General features: G+C 40.5%; 2 protein-coding genes across 2 annotated transcripts; both read left to right on the top strand.

Moving 5' to 3' along the window:
* The first annotated feature begins 3,374 nt into the window (after positions 1–3,374).
* On the top strand, positions 3,375–5,617 carry exoc1l (exocyst complex component 1 like). Its single transcript, XM_085410044.1, has 3 exons — positions 3,375–3,516; positions 3,743–3,918; positions 5,013–5,617. Exons 1-3 carry the CDS (start codon positions 3,396–3,398, stop codon positions 5,280–5,282), a joined length of 567 nt encoding a protein of 188 aa, XP_085266170.1. The 5' UTR covers positions 3,375–3,395; the 3' UTR covers positions 5,283–5,617.
* Positions 5,618–7,826: 2,209 nt separating this feature from the next.
* Positions 7,827–17,210, top strand: smc2 (structural maintenance of chromosomes 2). Its single transcript, XM_085410034.1, has 25 exons — positions 7,827–8,160; positions 8,731–8,880; positions 8,968–9,090; positions 9,182–9,220; positions 9,307–9,417; positions 9,511–9,555; positions 9,675–9,908; positions 10,096–10,245; positions 10,347–10,580; positions 10,733–10,892; positions 11,013–11,130; positions 12,430–12,568; positions 12,672–12,791; positions 12,931–13,135; positions 13,295–13,430; positions 13,660–13,784; positions 13,879–14,072; positions 14,225–14,368; positions 14,858–14,932; positions 15,145–15,264; positions 15,400–15,600; positions 15,686–15,802; positions 16,457–16,617; positions 16,703–16,850; positions 16,992–17,210. Exons 1-25 carry the CDS (start codon positions 7,993–7,995, stop codon positions 17,166–17,168), a joined length of 3,594 nt encoding a protein of 1,197 aa, XP_085266160.1. The 5' UTR covers positions 7,827–7,992; the 3' UTR covers positions 17,169–17,210.
* Positions 17,211–17,664: the final 454 nt, after the last annotated feature.

Below are 17,664 nucleotides of genomic sequence, written 5' to 3'. Positions count from 1 at the left end.
AGCTGAGTGTAAAAGCAAAGCTCTCAATTTAGCGGTCGATCTACGTCCCTACCTTCGCCCATGGTCACGAGCTGTGGGTACTGACTGAAAGAATGAGATCACGGATACAAGCGGCAGAAATGCGCTTCCTCCGAAGGGTGGTTGGCCTCTTTCTCAGAGATAGGTCAAGCAATTCAGCCCATCCAGGAGGGGCTCAGAGTAGAGCTGCTGCTCCTCCACATTGAAAGGAGCCAGTTGACGTAGTTCGGGCATCTGATAAGGATGCTTCCTGGGCGCTTCCTTGGTGAGGTGTTCCGGGCATGTGCCACCATGAGGACGCCCCGGGGGAGACCCAGGACACGCTGGAGAGATTATATCTCTCCCCCGCAACTTGGATAAGCAAAAGATGATGATGATGGATGGATGGAATTTTATATTTGACAATGGTGACGTTAAACCGAACTGATGAAAAAGCCAAATGACAAAAAATAATGAGCTAAACTGAGTTACCTTCTATTTATGCAAAATAAATGCTTTATTAATCCCAAATTTAAGAATTTTTTATGTTACAACTGTTGAAATAATAATACTTATTCTCCCCTCGAAGGCAGGGAGTATGTAATTGTATGTTTGCAGCGTAGCATCCACAGTTTGCAAGATATCATTTTTTCAAATTTTGCGTAGTGGTAGATACCAGTAACAGCTCAAGCTGATATCATTTTTTTGAAAATTCTGTAAAGATCAGAGCAAAGGAGGAAATAAGGAATAACATTTTTATGGGTCAAACCTCACAATAATATATGAAGCCTTTCGGAGACATGAGTACTTGGGTTGACCTTCATTAGCATTTTAGGTCAAAGTTGACCTTGTAAAACAAATTTGAAGAATCCATATTGAGTAATGTGTCATATGAAAGGGCATGGGGAGAGCTGTGCAACACACTTTTTATTTGATCAATGCGACGCCCTGGGGCGTCACAATGAAGCCATAATCAGCCGTTGTCATCGTACTGTAATCAAAACATCATAAAACGAAAGACATCATAAAAGAGTTTTAGTATAGCCCTTGCTATTCCGGGGGTGTTGCATTCTCTGAGTGCTCTTGTTGTTATTATGATTATAATTCATAGAATGTGGTATGTATATTGGACTATTTCTTGAGCTCTCTTATATCTCATTAATTCATTCCTCCTGCCTGGGCTCATTTTTCTCAGTCTCTCAGCTTCTTATTCCCGCTGTCAAGCTCCTTCTTCTGAACTCCAACTTCTCCTCCACTTTCCTCTCTGTCATCACTTTCACTTTCCTCACTGTACGTTGAGATTAGTCCTTATCTGCTTTTTAAAGGATTATCCACATTTTCCTATCTATTATTTTCTCTCCTTTCTGCTTTTTCCCTCACACAGCACCCCTGCATATTATGCACGATTCAGTCATTCTGTAATTGATCTCTTCTTGTCGCGTTCACATTCTGGGTTTCCTTTACTCAACGTGTTCTGTTCCTTCTTTCTTTCTTGCTTTTGTCTTCCTTCTTGCTTCCTGCTTTCTCCAGCGTTCCACTTTAACACTTGTTCTGCACCCTTCGTGTCAATCACCTTGTGGGTTCCTCAGTAACTTTATTGCATCTCATTCCTTGCGTCTTCAGCTGATTCCTTCTTCTTTTCATTTCCCCCAAGCCTTCATTATTTAGGATTCCAGCATCACATAGTTGATTTCCTCATCCTTGTTGCTATATGTTCCATTCTATTCATTATCTCTTTGTCTTGTTCAATTAAGCATACCTGCATTTCCAAACTCCCCCCATGTTACCTTCTAACAGTAATATAGCTGTTTTATCCCAATGATTTCCATTTCTTACGTGCACTTGTGTATTCCAGCACATGCTGCACCCCCCCCCCCCCCCCCCCCCCCCAAAAAAAAAAACAAAACTCTAAACCTTGGATTACCCCAGCAAATGTGCAAATATGAATCTTTTCAATGTATGTGTCATATATACTGGGATAAATCAATGATAAGTAAGTACAAAAAAACCTCATGTGTTATTCATAAGATTCAACACTTGTATGTATTTGCTTTCCTCCCTATACTTCCTGCCTCTCCGCTCATTTTTCCATCTCAGAGGCAAAAAGCCTTTCAAGCGAACACCCACAAAAACCATCAACAACAACAACAATAAAGCACTTAGCAGAGGAGCGACCCATTTTTGTTTTCATAAATGTGACAAATCCAATGGAGCCACACTTTTTAGTGCTAACAAATTGGATCAGAGCTCCGGTCTGGTTCATTCTGGGGTGGTTTTGGCCTGTAGAGAAGTCCTCCCACAACGTTTTGACAAATCTGTCAACAGCTGGGATTCGTTCATAGGTGCAAAATGATGTCCTCCACAGCCTGGCATGTCTAGTAAATTACCTTGTGGAGCCATGATCACTAGAGCAGCTTCCTTTATATGCTTATAAAAATCACCCCCACCTCCCCACCCCTCATCTCCCCATTTAAGTGCTTCACTGTACTTGTACATATTGTCAGAGATTGAATTACTACACGGTAATGGAAACCATGCAGAGTGCTGTGGGACATCCGTTTCCCACACAACAACCGTTTAATCACGGACAAACACTGGGCTGTTTGCCACAATATGTATCAGTGTCTATATGTGAGTGAGTGGAGAAGAGGCCAAAAGACCACAAAAAAAAAAAAAGTGAGACCGTCTGTTACATGTGCGCTGCAATGGAGCCATGCAACCACATGGAACCGCAGTTAGTTAATATTCCATCTGCCAGGGAACATGCACAAAAAAACATTGATCTTATATGAGAAGAGCTGCCCCCCCCCCCACACCCCCCTAGTTACTGATCATATATAATTAATGCTAAATATACATTTCAAATGCTTATCCAACCATGATATACAAACAGTATCTAAGATATTTTTGTCAGCTACAAATGCAAGAGTGAAATCCATATTTGCAGGAAACCGTCATAACATAATGGATCTTAATTGAAGCAATAAAAACGCAAATGATGAAGAGCTTGGCCTTTTATTGCCCCCTTTCTACTCACTCCCTCCTGGGCAAGTTGGTATGAATGCAGCACTTCAATCAAAGATTAACATACATCATCAGACCATGCCGATCCAGAGTGGACGGTGTGTGTGTGCGTGCATTTGTGGGTAGAGTAAGAGCTTATTTCACACAGAACCAACCCACAAACCCTGCATGCTTTCAGAAGGTCTGGGCACGGGGAGCATCACCACTTCCCTCCCCTCCCGCCACTGCTGGATTCCAGGGTTCTCCAGTGTCACAGTATTTTTGGGGGGGATATCTCATTCCTTTCTTTTGAGTTTCTCTCGCTCTCTTTGGTCCCCCTTCTTGCCGTTGCTGTTTTTTGGGACGCTCCGATTCTTCTCCCCCTCTCTCCAGTGATGTCGTCTCTTCTGAGGGAGGAGATGCAGAGAGTTTTGTTTCGACCTGCAAAAGAGAGACTGGTGGAGTTCATTGAAATTGAAGAGCCATCGCACGGAAGACATTTTTTCTGTGCCTCAGGTAAACAGCTTGATTGTTGACTCAGAAATGTGCGTTTGATTTTTACACAGGAGTAAATATCTTCCTCCTTAAAATGTACATTTTTAATGTGTTTAATAACTTACTTCCTTAAAAGCTGTGTATACCTGCACCACACAGGGTGTGTTAAATCTATAAGGCTGGCTTGCTGATGAAAAGCCCGGTGCTGCAGTGCACCTGTTTGTGATGTTTTTCCATTTTTCCGCAGTTGCAAAAAACAAAGAAGTCCAGCTATGTATAGTGCACTGTCAGATGTCTGTGCCCCTAAAGTCTACATCCAAGAGATCCTTCACCAAACGCTCCTGCATACAAGAGTGCTACCGGAGGGCAGAGATCTGGTCCCTGAAAGACCTTACCCTGATTGATGGAAGAAATCCTGACGTGGTAATTAGCCAAATTCTTCTGTAACTTCCATTGTTCTTAACTGGCTAAAATAGAGACAAACTGTCTTTTGGGTAACTGTATGTGGATGGCATTCTTGATGACCACATAGACCGCATAATAATAATTCTGTGGACATTTTGCTTTATCAGTACCTATTAACTAAGTAATTAAAATGTATTTATAAAGTGCATTTAAACACAGTTTTCACCAACCAAACTGGTGCACCAAGTCACTGCACTTTGACCACCACCATAATGTTCTGTTTATGCCACAGCTGCACTAAATTAACAATATTTGTAATTATCCATGTCATTTTTTATGTTTCTGGAATGTTTAATCTACCAGTAAGTACCAAGCTCCTTAATGAAAATGATATTTTTAATGCTAAAATTGCTGTTGTTATTATTATTTTCATCCGTGATTTATATTAAAGCACACTAATTTTTTATTTTATTTTATTAAGATGGCAAATTACAGTGATTGCATTCCTAAACAGAAAAGGTTTAGTGATTGAATGTTATGCAGAAGTCCAGTGTACCGGCATTTTTCAAATATAAAAATGTGAAAACAAATTTTGTGTTTGCTTAATAAATAATAATATAACTTTTAGTTTTAAACACGTTTTTGACAGATTTCTAAAATACTGGTGCTTTCTTGTTTTTATGACAAGTGGTCTAATAAATTTGTTAAGCACTGTATGTATCCCATATACACACAGGGGTGTAAATACATTAAGATAAAATCATAAATGAATTTAAGATAATTCCAAGCTCCTTAGCTATTAAATTCTAGATGAGTTATGTTATTAAAATCTTTACTCCTGCTCTGGCACCCTCCCGTGACTCATCAGCAATAAATTTGACATTGTTATTTATCTATTTTTCACATTTTAATTAATCGTTTGGAAAATTTCTACAGTTGCTTAAACACATAATGTTTGTGGGCTAACAAGGGACAAGGTAAAGATGAATGGTCTATGGTCATTTGGCTTTAGTTGCCCTATAATAATGTAAGCTTTCTACAGAACAAACACAATAAAAAAAATGCAGTGATTCTTAAAGGTGCTCCATAAATATAATTTTCTTTGGTTTCAGGATGACCCTTGTTTCCTGCTGCACTTCGACGAGGTGCGTACAGTGACGGCCATCAGCTGCTCAGCCAAATATGCTATGGTGCGTGCCCTGGTTGCCCTCAGTGACCGGTACTGTCAAAGGTCACTGAACCTGAGGAACTTTGACTGGCCTTACATCAAGCCCACCTCCTTCTACTCAAACAAAGGGGACTGCGCTGTTCTGTCACAGATATGCTTCTATGCAATCAATTTGGTTTGTCTCTCCATGTGTCATGTGCCTCTGGATGGATAATAAAAGTACGCAGTTGTTGTGAGAGTGCCAGTTAAGGTGGGTGTTTATATTACGAAGTTGTAGCAAATACTGTACGTGTATATTGCTTATATCAGTTAGTGTGAAGCAAATGTAGGCTCGTAGCTTCAGTTAGCTGGGCTTTGAAGAACTCATATTTACAATGAAATATGTTTTGCATTAATGCTCTGCTAAATGTATCTTCATGGCAAATGCTAGCTATGTGCCATATTTATCATCTAATTTTGTTAACTTTTAATTATATAACCCTGGAAGTTATTATATTATATTCCATGTGCTGAATTTCAAAATAAATGTAGCACAAAAGAAATAAAGCAACTGCAAATTCCTTGCGCTTTTTTCTCCCTTTATCTTCTTAAACACAGGGTACGAATCATGTATTCTGTCCTCTTTATGCAGTGCACAGTACTGTTAACAGCACATGTCACAGGGAGCTGCGCTGCAAAAATCTCATTTAGTTTAATGAACCTTAAAATGTATTTGGTGGATATTTCAGTGTCTGATTCTGATTCCAGTATACTCTATGCCATTTCTAGATAAATAAATGATTAGGTATTTCCTCAATAGATGTATTACTCCAATGATGAGAGGCTTTCAAGCAACATTGGTGTACATGAACTGCTGTGCAAAATTCTTGAGCCACCTCTCATTTCTTTACATTTTGCTGGGAAAATAGATGCAACAAATTTTTAAACATCTGCAAACACGCACAGAAATACAATAAACAGTGAAAAAAAACGAGTTTGTACAATTCCAGTAAGCCTGAGTTAAGTTAGTTAATACTAAATACTAAGTTAGTATTCTGTATGACCAGCTTTTCTCTTTAACATAGCCTGAATTATCTTTGGAAAACTTGTAATTCCTGTAAGTAGTCTTTAGGAATAGCTCTCTGGGCTTCTTGAAGGACATCCAAAACTCTTCTTTGTATGTTGGCAGCCGGAAGAAAAGGAAATGGAAGGAAAGGCCTTTTCTTCCATTCTCTGTCAAGATGATTCCACACTGCTTCAATAATGTTGAGGGGCAGACTCCAGGGAGGTCGCGCCATAGCTGATAGTGTTCCACTGTATGTTTTTCTATCCAGATATGCTTTTAGTGCATTGGCAGTGTGTTTGAAATGACTGTCATGCTGAAGCCCCTACAAATCAGATGTTTTCAAGATGCCTGCGTGGTGGATCAAACTCTTATGGCACTTTTCTGTGTTAATAAGTCCATTAATTTTGACATGATCACAACACCAGTGGCTGAATTGTAGTCCCAAACCATGACAGAGTCTCTATAATGTTTTACAGATGGCTGTACATGCTGTTGCACCTTTTTCCTGACTTCTTCTCTACATATTAACAATGATTTATTTAAAAAAAATTGGTTTCATCACTTCATAAGACCTCTTACCACTGATTTTCAGTCCAGTTCTTATGTAATTTAGCATACCTCAGCGTTTTCTCCGTTTTCCTTCCTTAAGAATTGCTTCTTGAAATTCACCCCTCCACTGAGACCATTTCTGATGAGGGCTCAGCCAGATATCTGGCACACACACACACACACACACACACACACACACGCCAAGACCTGCAAAGGTTTCAGTTAATAGGTGAATCAGAAAATATTACTTCATGCCTGTTCAACTGTGTTATCTTTGGCATTTTATTACAATTACAAGAAGTTCCGGCAGCTTGGAAGCAAAAGATAAAGAAATTAGGGGTGGGTCAAGACTTTTGCACAATAGGTTACATAGGTTAAATAACCGTGGGTGTAATTAGTATTTGAATTCAAGGCTATAACTTCTAGTCAATGCTTTTAGCAAGAGGAGCTACTTTTCGTTATTTAACAGTCATACCTCATAGCGCTTCTAAGTGACAGGTTTTTCAATTTCATTTAATATTTCAGATTTTATATAAAGAAACATGGGCAGGGATAGCTCAGTAGGTAAAGTGGTCGCCCCATGATCGGAAGGTCGGCGGTTCAAATCCACCTAACGGCTACCCTGAGGTACCCCTGAGCAAGGTACCGTCCCTACACACTGCTCCCCGGGCGCCTGCTTAGTGGGCTGCCCACTGCTTCACTGAGTGAATGGGTCAAATGCAGAGAAAAACAAGTAATTTCCCCATGGGGATCAATAAAGTATCTATTATTATTATTTAATATCTAGCATAATTAAATTATCTTTATTAATTAAAACTATTTTTAGTATAATGCAGTATTTTCTCGACCGGCCAGGTTGACTCGGGACGATTTTACTAAATGCACTTGTACTTCATATCTACAGGTGGCGCCAACAAACACACGCGCGCGCGAGCGCGTGCGTCTAAGAGTTTTAGTTGCCTTGGAAGTTGCCTGACGAAAATAAATATATATCGCAATAAATATTTAAGAATCGTTGTTTCTTTGATTTTACATTGACGTTTATTTATTTTAAAATTGGATCATTATAATATACTTGTTGTGTGTCTGCATATTTTTAATGTAGTTAGGTTTCTTTGTTTTGTTTCCGGCACACAACGGACGCACGCACTCGCGGCTCAGGGTCTGCACGCCTGCCGCCAAAATTCAAGTTAGAAGAGAGAAGCTGTTTCCCAGTTGTCGGTTGTAAACACGGGGCTAATATTTGGTGCTTTCTGTTTAAGGTGGTGGTTTGTCACCTGGCTGTAACAAATCTTGCCTCCGGAATCAGCTGAGAGAGGAAACCCGAAAGATGTACATCAAGTCTATTATTATCGAAGGATTCAAGTCCTACGCGCAAAGGACGGAGATCAACGGCTTTGACCCACTCTTCAACGCCATCACAGGATTGAACGGCAGCGGCAAGTCCAATATTTTGGACTCGATATGTTTCCTTTTGGGTATTTCAAATCTCACCCATGTAAGTGTGCTGTTGTCCGTAAGCTAGCTTAAAAGCTATCAAATCCAGTGTTCCAGTTGTTTATATTTGATTACTTAAGAGTTTTTGTTGAGTTTGATAATGGCAGTGGTTGTATTCCTCTCAGTAACAAGCGAAAGTCACAAATTGTTATAGTGCTGAAAACTACTGTATTTTGCGAAACAAATTTAAAAATAAAATGAAGTATGAATACAAGAAATACATCTAGTTGTAGTTTCGTAGAAGCTGTCAATAGAGTAAGCATAAGAAGGCATCGACACTTTGAGACTGCGGTCGCTTCATGACTGGAAGTAAATAGCCGTCACGATTTGTTTATAACAATATTGTTCTCTCATAGCAAGTGACAAAAAATAATAAAATAAACATATCCTTTCTGAAAACTGACTCAGGTCAAACTGAACTGCCACAAAAGTGAGAAACAAAATATGAAGAACAACTGTTGAATAATACGAAAGTGCAGTGACCCTGAACTGAGGTTAACTAAGTAAGAAGCATGTGTAGTTGTTTCTCATTCAAAATTTGCATCCTTTTTTGTTTCATCTCACCTGACAGGTGCGAGCCTCCAACCTCCAGGACTTGGTGTACAAGAACGGACAGGGTGGCATCACAAAGGCCACTGTGTCCATTACCTTTGACAACTCCAACAAAAGCCAGAGTCCTCTGGGGTTCGAAACACATGATGAGATCACTGTTACGAGACAGGTGGGGAAAGAAATAAAGGAGGAAACTCTCTGACTTTAGGATTATTATGCAGTCCTTGTATTAACACGCATATACTTTTTTTTTTAGGTGGTAATTGGTGGCAGGAACAAGTATCTCATCAATGGAGTCAATGCCAACAACACTCGCGTGCAGGACTTATTCTGCTCTGTTGGTCTTAATGTCAACAACCCACATTTCCTCATCATGCAGGTCAGTCTTGTTTCAGCGGTGTAGTTGTGGTTGTAAATGGATATGATCTGTCACCCCATTCAAAGATTTTCCTTTTGTTTTAATACATTAGGGGAGGATCACCAAAGTTCTGAATATGAAACCACCAGAGGTAAGACAAACACTTTGCCCATTAGGAGGACACTTATTTCCCTCCCTTCTTAGGACTTATAATATTGAATACTTCTCTTCTTTCAGATCCTTGCCATGATCGAGGAAGCAGCAGGTACCAGGATGTATGAATGTAAAAAGATTAGTGCTCAGAAGACCATTGAGAAGAAAGAGGCCAAGCTGAAGGAGATTCAGACTGTATGTTAATTCACTCTGACTGTATCACTATCTATACTTGTTCGTCAGCAAACTGCTGCTGAAGCAAACCATTTGTTGTGTTTGCTCTTTCAGATTTTGGATGAGGAAATCACTCCAACCATGCAGAAACTGCAGGAGGTAGTTTGGCATTAAGATTTGAACCGACTATCTCTCTCCACAGGTTCAACCCGTGAAGCCTGTGTTCTTTTTGTTTTTACTGTTGTAATATCCATTTCTGAACCTTCCTCTGTCCACAGGAACGATCATCATATCTGGAATACCAGAAGCTGATGCGTGAGATCCAGCACTTGTCGCGGCTGTATGTGGCCTGGCTGTTTGTGTGTGCAGAGGAGACCAAGCTGAAGTCAGCAGAGAATCTAAAAGTGATGCAGGACAACATCGCCAAGATGCAAGCCAGCATGGCAGAGAACGAGAGCAAAGTCCAGGAGCTCACAGCCCAGATTCAGGAGCTGCAAAAGAAAAAAGACCAGGTACTTTACACTGGGGAAGAAAGGGAGCGATTTTTCACAATTTGATTTTCTTTTTCTGTAATAGTGGGCAGATTTTTTCAGTACCTTTGTTGAAGTCTTTAAAATAATTTGTATGCTATAGGTCCATCCTCTGTATGTTTTAATCAAACTGCAGCAAAGTAATCCGTATCAATCTGCTCGTCTGTAGGAAGTAAATGGAGTATTAAAGTCTCTTGAGGAGGCTCTAGCTGATGTTCAGCGTGTGGACGCCAAAGCTCAGAGTGCACTTGACTTAAAAAAATCAAATCTCAAAGATGAAACCAAGAAGAGGAAGGAGCTTGTAAAGAACATGGAAGAGGTAATGGATTAATAAAAATCTTGCTATTCTATGACTTGCAAACAAGGGCAATGTGTACATCTGAATCATTTATTCAAACTGTTGTTTTCCTTGATCTGCAGGACAAGAAAATGCTTGTGGTGAAGGAAAAGGAGGTTTCTGTGTTGACCAAGCAGCTTCAGGCTCTGCAGGAGGAGGGAAAGAATGACAGCGCTGCCCTCGAGGCAGCTGAGCAGCATTTCAAAGCTGTGTCTGCAGGTCTTTCTACCAACGAGGATGGAGAGGAAGCCACACTCGCAGGCCAGATGATGGCCTGCAAGAATGACATAAGCAAAGCAGATACAGAGGCCAAGCAGGTGAGTCTTGCTTTTAGAATAAATATTTTTGCAGAAGGCTGATTATGCTTCTGTGACTGGAAAACGTTTTTTTCACTGACCTTATTCCCTGGGTTCTTATTTTATCCTGAATTTCCAACCATCTATTTTTTTTCTTCCTTATTTATGCTCAGGCCCAAATGACGCTTAAGCATGCCCAGGCTGAGCTGAAGACCAAACAAGCAGAGGTGAAAAAGATGGACAGTGGCTACAAAAAAGACCAGGACACTCTGAAAGCTGTCAAAAACAGCAGGGAGAAACTAGAGGCTGAGCTAGCCAAGCTCAACTACGAAGGTACTAATTCATGATTATTTATGTATTTGTTTAAACAGGAGTCACATGCACTCACGTATGAGGTGCCTTTTCTGTATAAACCTGTGTACTAACTGGAGGGTTTTTTATGTCCTTCTGCAGATGGGAAGGAAGAAAGTCTGCTGGAAAAAAGAAGGCAGCTGTCCAGAGAGATAACTAAACTTAAAGAGACGCATGAGCGTCTTATGTCACGTTTCCCCAACCTGCGCTTTGATTACAAGTAAGAACTCAGATCTCATCAAATTATACCACATCTAATGTTATAAAGACATTTAATGATTTTCTAATTAGGGAAGTATTAAAAAAAATTAAAAAGGAGCACTGAGAAACTTTCATGTTAAAAATGTAGAGGTGTGTAAATTTATTTATTTATTTATTTTTATAAACTTGTATTCCTTTGCACACTTGGCTGACAGTTCCCTCACCTTTTAGCTTTGTTGTATTGTACCTGTGAAGGGGAGTCTTAGCCATTTGTTAATATATTGATATGATGGCAGATATATATGGGTTTTTATGTGGTGCCAGAGGACACAAGCTAATAAAATGCTAGGACATTTCTTTTCCCTCCTGGGTCCCCACTGTGTGTGTGTGTGTGTGTGTGTGTGTGTGTGTGTGTGTGTGTGTGTGTGTGTGTGTGTGTGTGTGTGTGTGTGTGTGTGTGTGTGTGTGTGTGTGTCCCCCCACAGTGCTGAACAGTCCAATGATAATAGTTCTGGAGTGTGTCAACACAACATGTAGTTACATTTCTGGGTCGTAGGGTTTGAAAGCGGTTTGCAGTTATGATGTTGGGATAAATCCCCAATAAAGCCCAAAATTTAATTTATAAGAATAAACGAACAAATGAATCACATCCTCTCTTTTGAAAGGCAGGAAAGAGACACTGTGTGGAAAATTTAAAAATAAAAAAACATAAGAAATATGTATTTCAATAATCTCTTAGCTACCTCAGAATATCTTCGATAATTATAATTTCCAATTATTCCAACTCTGTTAATTGATAACTTCATCAAATTTCTTCAGTATACTTATCTTAAAGACTTTGGCCAAACAAAATATGAAAAAATCAATGCTCGAAAACGGGATTTAAAAAAAATCATTAGAGATTAAATCATTCCTTGAAAAACAGGGTTTATGTGTTTTTAGAGGGAGTGAACACTACTTAATGAACTCAGGTGTGCTAACCTCCTAAGACCTGAACTCTTCCATGGCATGCATTTTTAATTTCTCATTGATATTTGGGCATATTGGGACCCAATGAATGTAAAAACAAAGAAATACCTGATGATTTTTTATTTATTTTTTTACCTGATTTTTGTTTCTAAGAACAATGAGAGCCACATCTGAGGACATTCGTTTTAAATTTTGATAGAACTGTGGCAGTATAATGTCCTTGTAAGTGGATATCAGGCCCTTTAGAGCAAAATTTAGTATTTTGCTCTAGACAACCCAAAATGTGATGTCCACATATGTGGACGCCAGGTCCTAGGAGGTTAATGTTGTTTTTAATGTCCCTCTTTAGGGACCCTGAGCGAGGGTGGGACCGCAGCAAAGTGAAGGGGCTTCTAGCTAACCTGATCACAGTCAGCGACATCTCCTATTCAACAGCGCTGGAGGTCGTGGCAGGAGGACGGCTTTATAACATTGTTGTTGACACAGAGGTAGGTGTGTGTGACCAGTCTGTGTGTTGTTTATTTATTTATTTTCATTCACAGATCAGTGGGATGGCATAACTGAAGTTATTGATTTTTGTTTTTTTTGTAGGTGACAGGCAAAAAGTTGCTAGAGAAGGGAGAGCTGCAGCGAAGGTACACCATCATTCCCCTGAACAAGATCTCTGCAAAGACACTTAATGACAGAGTGATCAACGCTGCCAAGAACCTGGTGAGAGAATCTTCTGAGTGTTTGGGTTTGAAAATGTTTGGAGAAGTTGTAAAAGTGCACTTAATTTTTTTTTTCCCCCCCGTTTACTGAAACTTACCATTGACTCTTATTGCATTCTTTCTGTCTTATCTTCATCCAGGTTGGAGTGGACAATGTTCACACAGCTCTGTCCTTAGTCGGTTATGAGTCTGACCTACGTAAAGCCATGGAGTATGTGTTTGGCGCCACACTGGTGTGCGACACTCTGGACAATGCCAAAAAAGTGGCTTTCGATAAGCAGGTGATGACCAAGACAGTCACACTCGGTGGAGACATCTTTGACCCACAGGGAACCCTGAGTGGAGGTGAGAGCAAGGAGGATGTGTGTGCTCTGTCATGTGTTATTTATTGGATTTTGTTGCCACTGTTTTATGATGACTTTGAACATTTTACCTGCAGCGATGGTTTTATTTGAACTCACTCAAGCACTCAAAAAGTAAACTGGCTTTTTTTCCTCCTCTCAGGTGCTCGCTCCCAGTCTGCATCAGTTCTGTCCAGCCTGAAGGAGGTGAAGGAGGTTCAGGACAACCTGAATGAAAAGGAGGCCCAACTTCAGGATACTGAACGGCAACTGGCCAGCCTGAAGGGAACCGCTGAGAAGTATGTACATGCAAACACACAAAATATGCCCATGTTTTAACTGTTTACAGCAAAACTCTTAAAAACCTTGTTTTTAAGACTTAATGCACCACAACGCCGTTTAGTATTTAAAAGCAGTGGGAAAAAAACACAACAGAAACACACTGTGATGTAGCTGCCAGCATGTTTTCTCACCTACCCTGGTACATTTCCTTGTTCTTTTCACCACACTTCTCTCTCTCTCTTGCAGGTATCGTCAGCTGAAGCAGCAGTATGAACTGAAGGTGGAGGAAGAACAGATTCTGCAGGCCAAGGTGCAGCAGAGCTCCTTCCACCAGCAGCAAGAGGAGCTGGAGAGGCTGCGCAAAGCAATTGGTCAGAGAAATCAAAATACGTGGGGCAACAAAAAACCATCCAGTCTGCACTTTGTGTTTTCTAACTTGATCAAATGTGCTGTTTGTTAATCCAGAGGAGAGTGAGGAGACGTTGCGTGTTACTAAGGAGGTGCAAAAGCGGGCTGAAGAGAAATACAAGGTGCTGGAGAACAAGATGAAGAATGCTGAAGCTGAGAGGGAGAAGGAGCTGAAAGCTGCCCAGCAGAAACTCAATACAGCCAAGGCCAAAGCCGATGCCTTCAACAAGAAGCTGAAGCAGAAGCAGCAGGTTAAATGAACTTTTGACTGCTTTGAATAATTGCTACAATATACAATAATATATTTTTAATTTTAGCCAGAATTTTAGTCAGCCAGTGTGTGTCTGTCTGTTTTGTGTTTTATTTATTATTTATTTAACTCTTTCTTTGCTCATGTTTGCAGGAGGCTGATGCTGTGGCCCTGGAGCTGGAGGAGCTGCAGAGGGAGCAGGCTGGCTACGAGCAGCAGATTCAGGCTGTAGACGAGGCGATGAAGGCCATCCAGGAGCAGATTGACAGCATGGCTTGCACTGTATCCCAAAACAAGGTATTTGGGCCATTTTGAACATGCAAAGTAGCTCCCAGAAGTCTTTTGGCAAATAGACTTAGATGAGTTTATTACTGCTCCACTCCAGGGGTGGAACTCGTTCACGTGAACTTAAAGTGTTATGATTTATCACAATCAATTTGTCTGTGTGGGTTCTCAGTCATCCAGGTCATGACAGTCTTAAGAGGTTGAAAAAGAGGGCGACTGGACTCTCCTTCTTTTGTTAAGCTCTTACGAATCCCAGTCGATTATTAACTCAGATCTTTTAAGTAAAAGTCTGACAACTTTAATTAGGCTGTTACAGGGTTTCCACGTAGTTGTTTTGGTCCTCATTATGAATTATATAGTTTTTCTCTTGTGGATTATTGGGCTGAGCATGTGCCATCTTTCTATGTAAAAAAAACAAAACAAAAAACACCATCAAATGTGATGTTTATAAATTTAAGTATCCAAATGCTTTCCTAATTTATTTTTTCTGTTGTAATGTAGGAGGCAGTGCGTAAAGCCCAGGAGGAGCTGGCCAAACAGAAGGAAGTGATTGTGTCACAAGACAAAGCGCTCAAGGTATATCTATCTATACATCTATATATATTTATTAATTAAATAATGTTACAAGCCTTCCACAGGAGGATTGTTGTTGTAACTGCAACAGTTTCAGTTTCTGACTCAAACATTTTAAAACATTTCACACTCCTCAGCACTGAGAGCTTCACAACTGGTTAGAACTTTCAGATATGACTGATTAACTGAATTGTTTGTCCATCTCAACCCTCCAGACAAAGTCCACTGAGGCCAATAAGCTCAGAGAACAAAACAATGAGGTCCAGCTGAAGATCAAGGAGCTGGAACATAACATCAGCAAACACCGCAAAGACAGCCAGGATGCTGCTGACAAGGTACACGCAAACTCTCATTAGCCCACAGTCCTCCCACTGCAGTAACACTTAATGTTGTCTTGATCCAGAAGATTGGAGTGAGTTTCATCTTTTCTCGTATGACTTGAGCATCATAAACACGTTTCCATCTCTCAGGTGACTCGGATGCTGGAGGAGCACGACTGGATCAATTCAGAGCGCCACTTTTTCGGTCAGCCGAACACTTCTTATGATTTCAAGACCAACAACCCGCGTGAAGCAGGCCAGCGGCTCAAGAAGCTGGAGGAGACCACCAGCAAGCTAGAGAGGAACGTTAACAAGAGGGCTATGAATATGCTGAACGAGGCAGAGGAAAGGGTGAGGAGGGACGAAAAAGTATATTTGTAACTCAAAGGCCTCAGCTACTGTCTGTTCCTCCATGTAACATCATTCCCTTCTGCAGTACAATGATCTGATGAAGAAGAAGAGGATTGTGGAGAACGACAAGGCAAAGATTTTGCAGACCATTGAGGAGCTGGACCAAAAGAAAAACGAGGCTCTTAACGTGGCGTGGCAGAAGGTATACTTCTCAGCACCTTTATTTATTCTTTCTCCTTTACTTATACTTATTGTCACCTTGCTTTGTTTTAAACTTACCATTGCAGGATTTTCAATAAATCTAATATCTGTGGATGTTATAAATCAGTAATGTCAGTGAACAGGACTTATTTTGTGCAGCAGCCACTTCTGCGTCTTTCTCTAACAGGTTTCAGTCACTATGAATATAAAAAGGTGTTAGGATCATAGGCTGTATGAAGAGTGTCACCACCCCATCTTTAAAATGAGGTCAGACAGTGAAACTGTACATATGTTAGGTAATCCTCCTTTCTTACACTCAGGTCATTTTTGTATATTTAGTCATCCTAACATTTTATTCAGTCTGATCCAAAACGGGTGACTGAGCCAAGAATCACATCAGGCTTCTGTAGGTTTTGCCCCCTAGTGGCCATTAAGAAGAAAGCAGGTTGGCTGCCTGTTTTACAGGAGTCACATAGTTTCTTTTTCTGCCTCCATACGACACATATATCATTGCCTCCTTCCTGTCTTGTTGTAGTTTTCTTTGTTTGTTTCTTAGTATCCTGTAGTTGTGGCATTTCAGATACTGGCTTTTGGTTGTTCCTTTTTTGTTTAACTTTAGAATAATTAATTTATTGCCCATTATCTCTCACTGTAGGTAAACAAGGACTTTGGCTCCATCTTCTCCACCCTGTTGCCAGGAGCCACAGCAAAGCTGGCTCCTCCGCAGGGCTGCGGTGTCCTGGAGGGCCTCGAGTTCAAAGTGGCCTTGGGTAACACCTGGAAGGAGAACCTCACAGAGCTCAGTGGTGGGCAAAGGTGAGTAACCTCATTCAGTATGGCCTTTTAGTGTCACTTCGATTGCACCTAAACAATACTGTAAATAAGTTGTGTCTGTTTTCAGATCACTGGTGGCCCTGTCTCTCATCCTGGCCATGCTGCTGTTCAAACCCGCTCCCATCTACATCTTAGATGAAGTGGACGCTGCTCTGGATCTGTCTCACACACAAAATATTGGGCAGATGCTGCGGACGCATTTTAGACACTCTCAGGTAAGTTAAAGCATGAAGGTTTTCACTTTATTTCGCAGAATACACTTCCTGTCGTGAAATACCGTAAACCATTATTCCTCTTTTAAACCAAGTTAATGGGTAAAGTTTTTCCAAACCTTGTAATTTTTATTGTCTTTGCAGTTTGTGGTCGTGTCACTAAAGGACGGCATGTTCACAAACGCCAACGTCCTATTCAAGACGAAGTTTGTCGACGGCATGTCCACAGTGACGCGGACCGCGCTCAGCCAGAGCGACCCCAAGAAAATCCAAGAAAAGCCATCACAGAAAGAGAAGAGGAGCAAACAGCTCATCAGCTAATCATTGCACTGAAATTTCATCACACATTATGTCATCTAAAAACCTTGTAACATAACCTAAGGAGGTATCGGTTAATAAGAGTTTTCTCTTTATCTCATGTGTTCTTCTTTGTTTACATCTTTGCATTTCAAACAATAACGAGCTTTATTTTGTCTGAACTGTCCTTATTTATCCTTTCTCTTTTGTGGTTCACGTTCCCCTGCTTCCTGTCATCTGATTTATGTGCAGTTTATATTTTAGTAAATAAAGGAATAAATGCATTTTTGTCTGGTCTTGTTAGTTCTCCCATTGAAAGGGGGGGGGAGTACATAATTCAATTTGTTACTCAAACATATCGAGTAATATGTGATATAAAAGGGCACAGAGAAAACTGTACGACACACTTTAATCTTTTTCGATACAAAACCCTACGACAGGGGACGGGAACTCCAGGCCTCAAGGTGACCTGCACGTGTTAGATATCACCCTGGGTCAACACAACTGAATCAAATGATTA

This window comes from Rhamphochromis longiceps, linkage group LG6 (assembly GCF_057381845.1).
Source record: "Rhamphochromis longiceps isolate RC_006_pf linkage group LG6, R_longiceps_female_GT1.1, whole genome shotgun sequence".
NCBI lineage: Eukaryota > Metazoa > Chordata > Actinopteri > Cichliformes > Cichlidae > Rhamphochromis > Rhamphochromis longiceps.
This window is presented reverse-complemented; position numbering and strand designations above follow the sequence as displayed.

Excerpts from the sequence above, each read along its gene's own strand:
- smc2 (XM_085410034.1), top strand. The coding sequence starts at position 7,993 with ATGTACATCAAGTCTATTATTATCGAAGGATTCAAGTCCTACGCGCAA. Across the intron at positions 8,161-8,730 it reads GTATTTCAAATCTCACCCAT|GTGCGAGCCTCCAACCTCCA; the intron begins GTAAGTGTGCTG and ends CTCACCTGACAG. Across the intron at positions 9,909-10,095 it reads TGCAAAAGAAAAAAGACCAG|GAAGTAAATGGAGTATTAAA; the intron begins GTACTTTACACT and ends GCTCGTCTGTAG.
- exoc1l (XM_085410044.1), top strand. The coding sequence starts at position 3,396 with ATGTCGTCTCTTCTGAGGGAGGAGATGCAGAGAGTTTTGTTTCGACCT. Across the intron at positions 3,517-3,742 it reads ACATTTTTTCTGTGCCTCAG|TTGCAAAAAACAAAGAAGTC; the intron begins GTAAACAGCTTG and ends ATTTTTCCGCAG. Across the intron at positions 3,919-5,012 it reads ATGGAAGAAATCCTGACGTG|GATGACCCTTGTTTCCTGCT; the intron begins GTAATTAGCCAA and ends CTTTGGTTTCAG.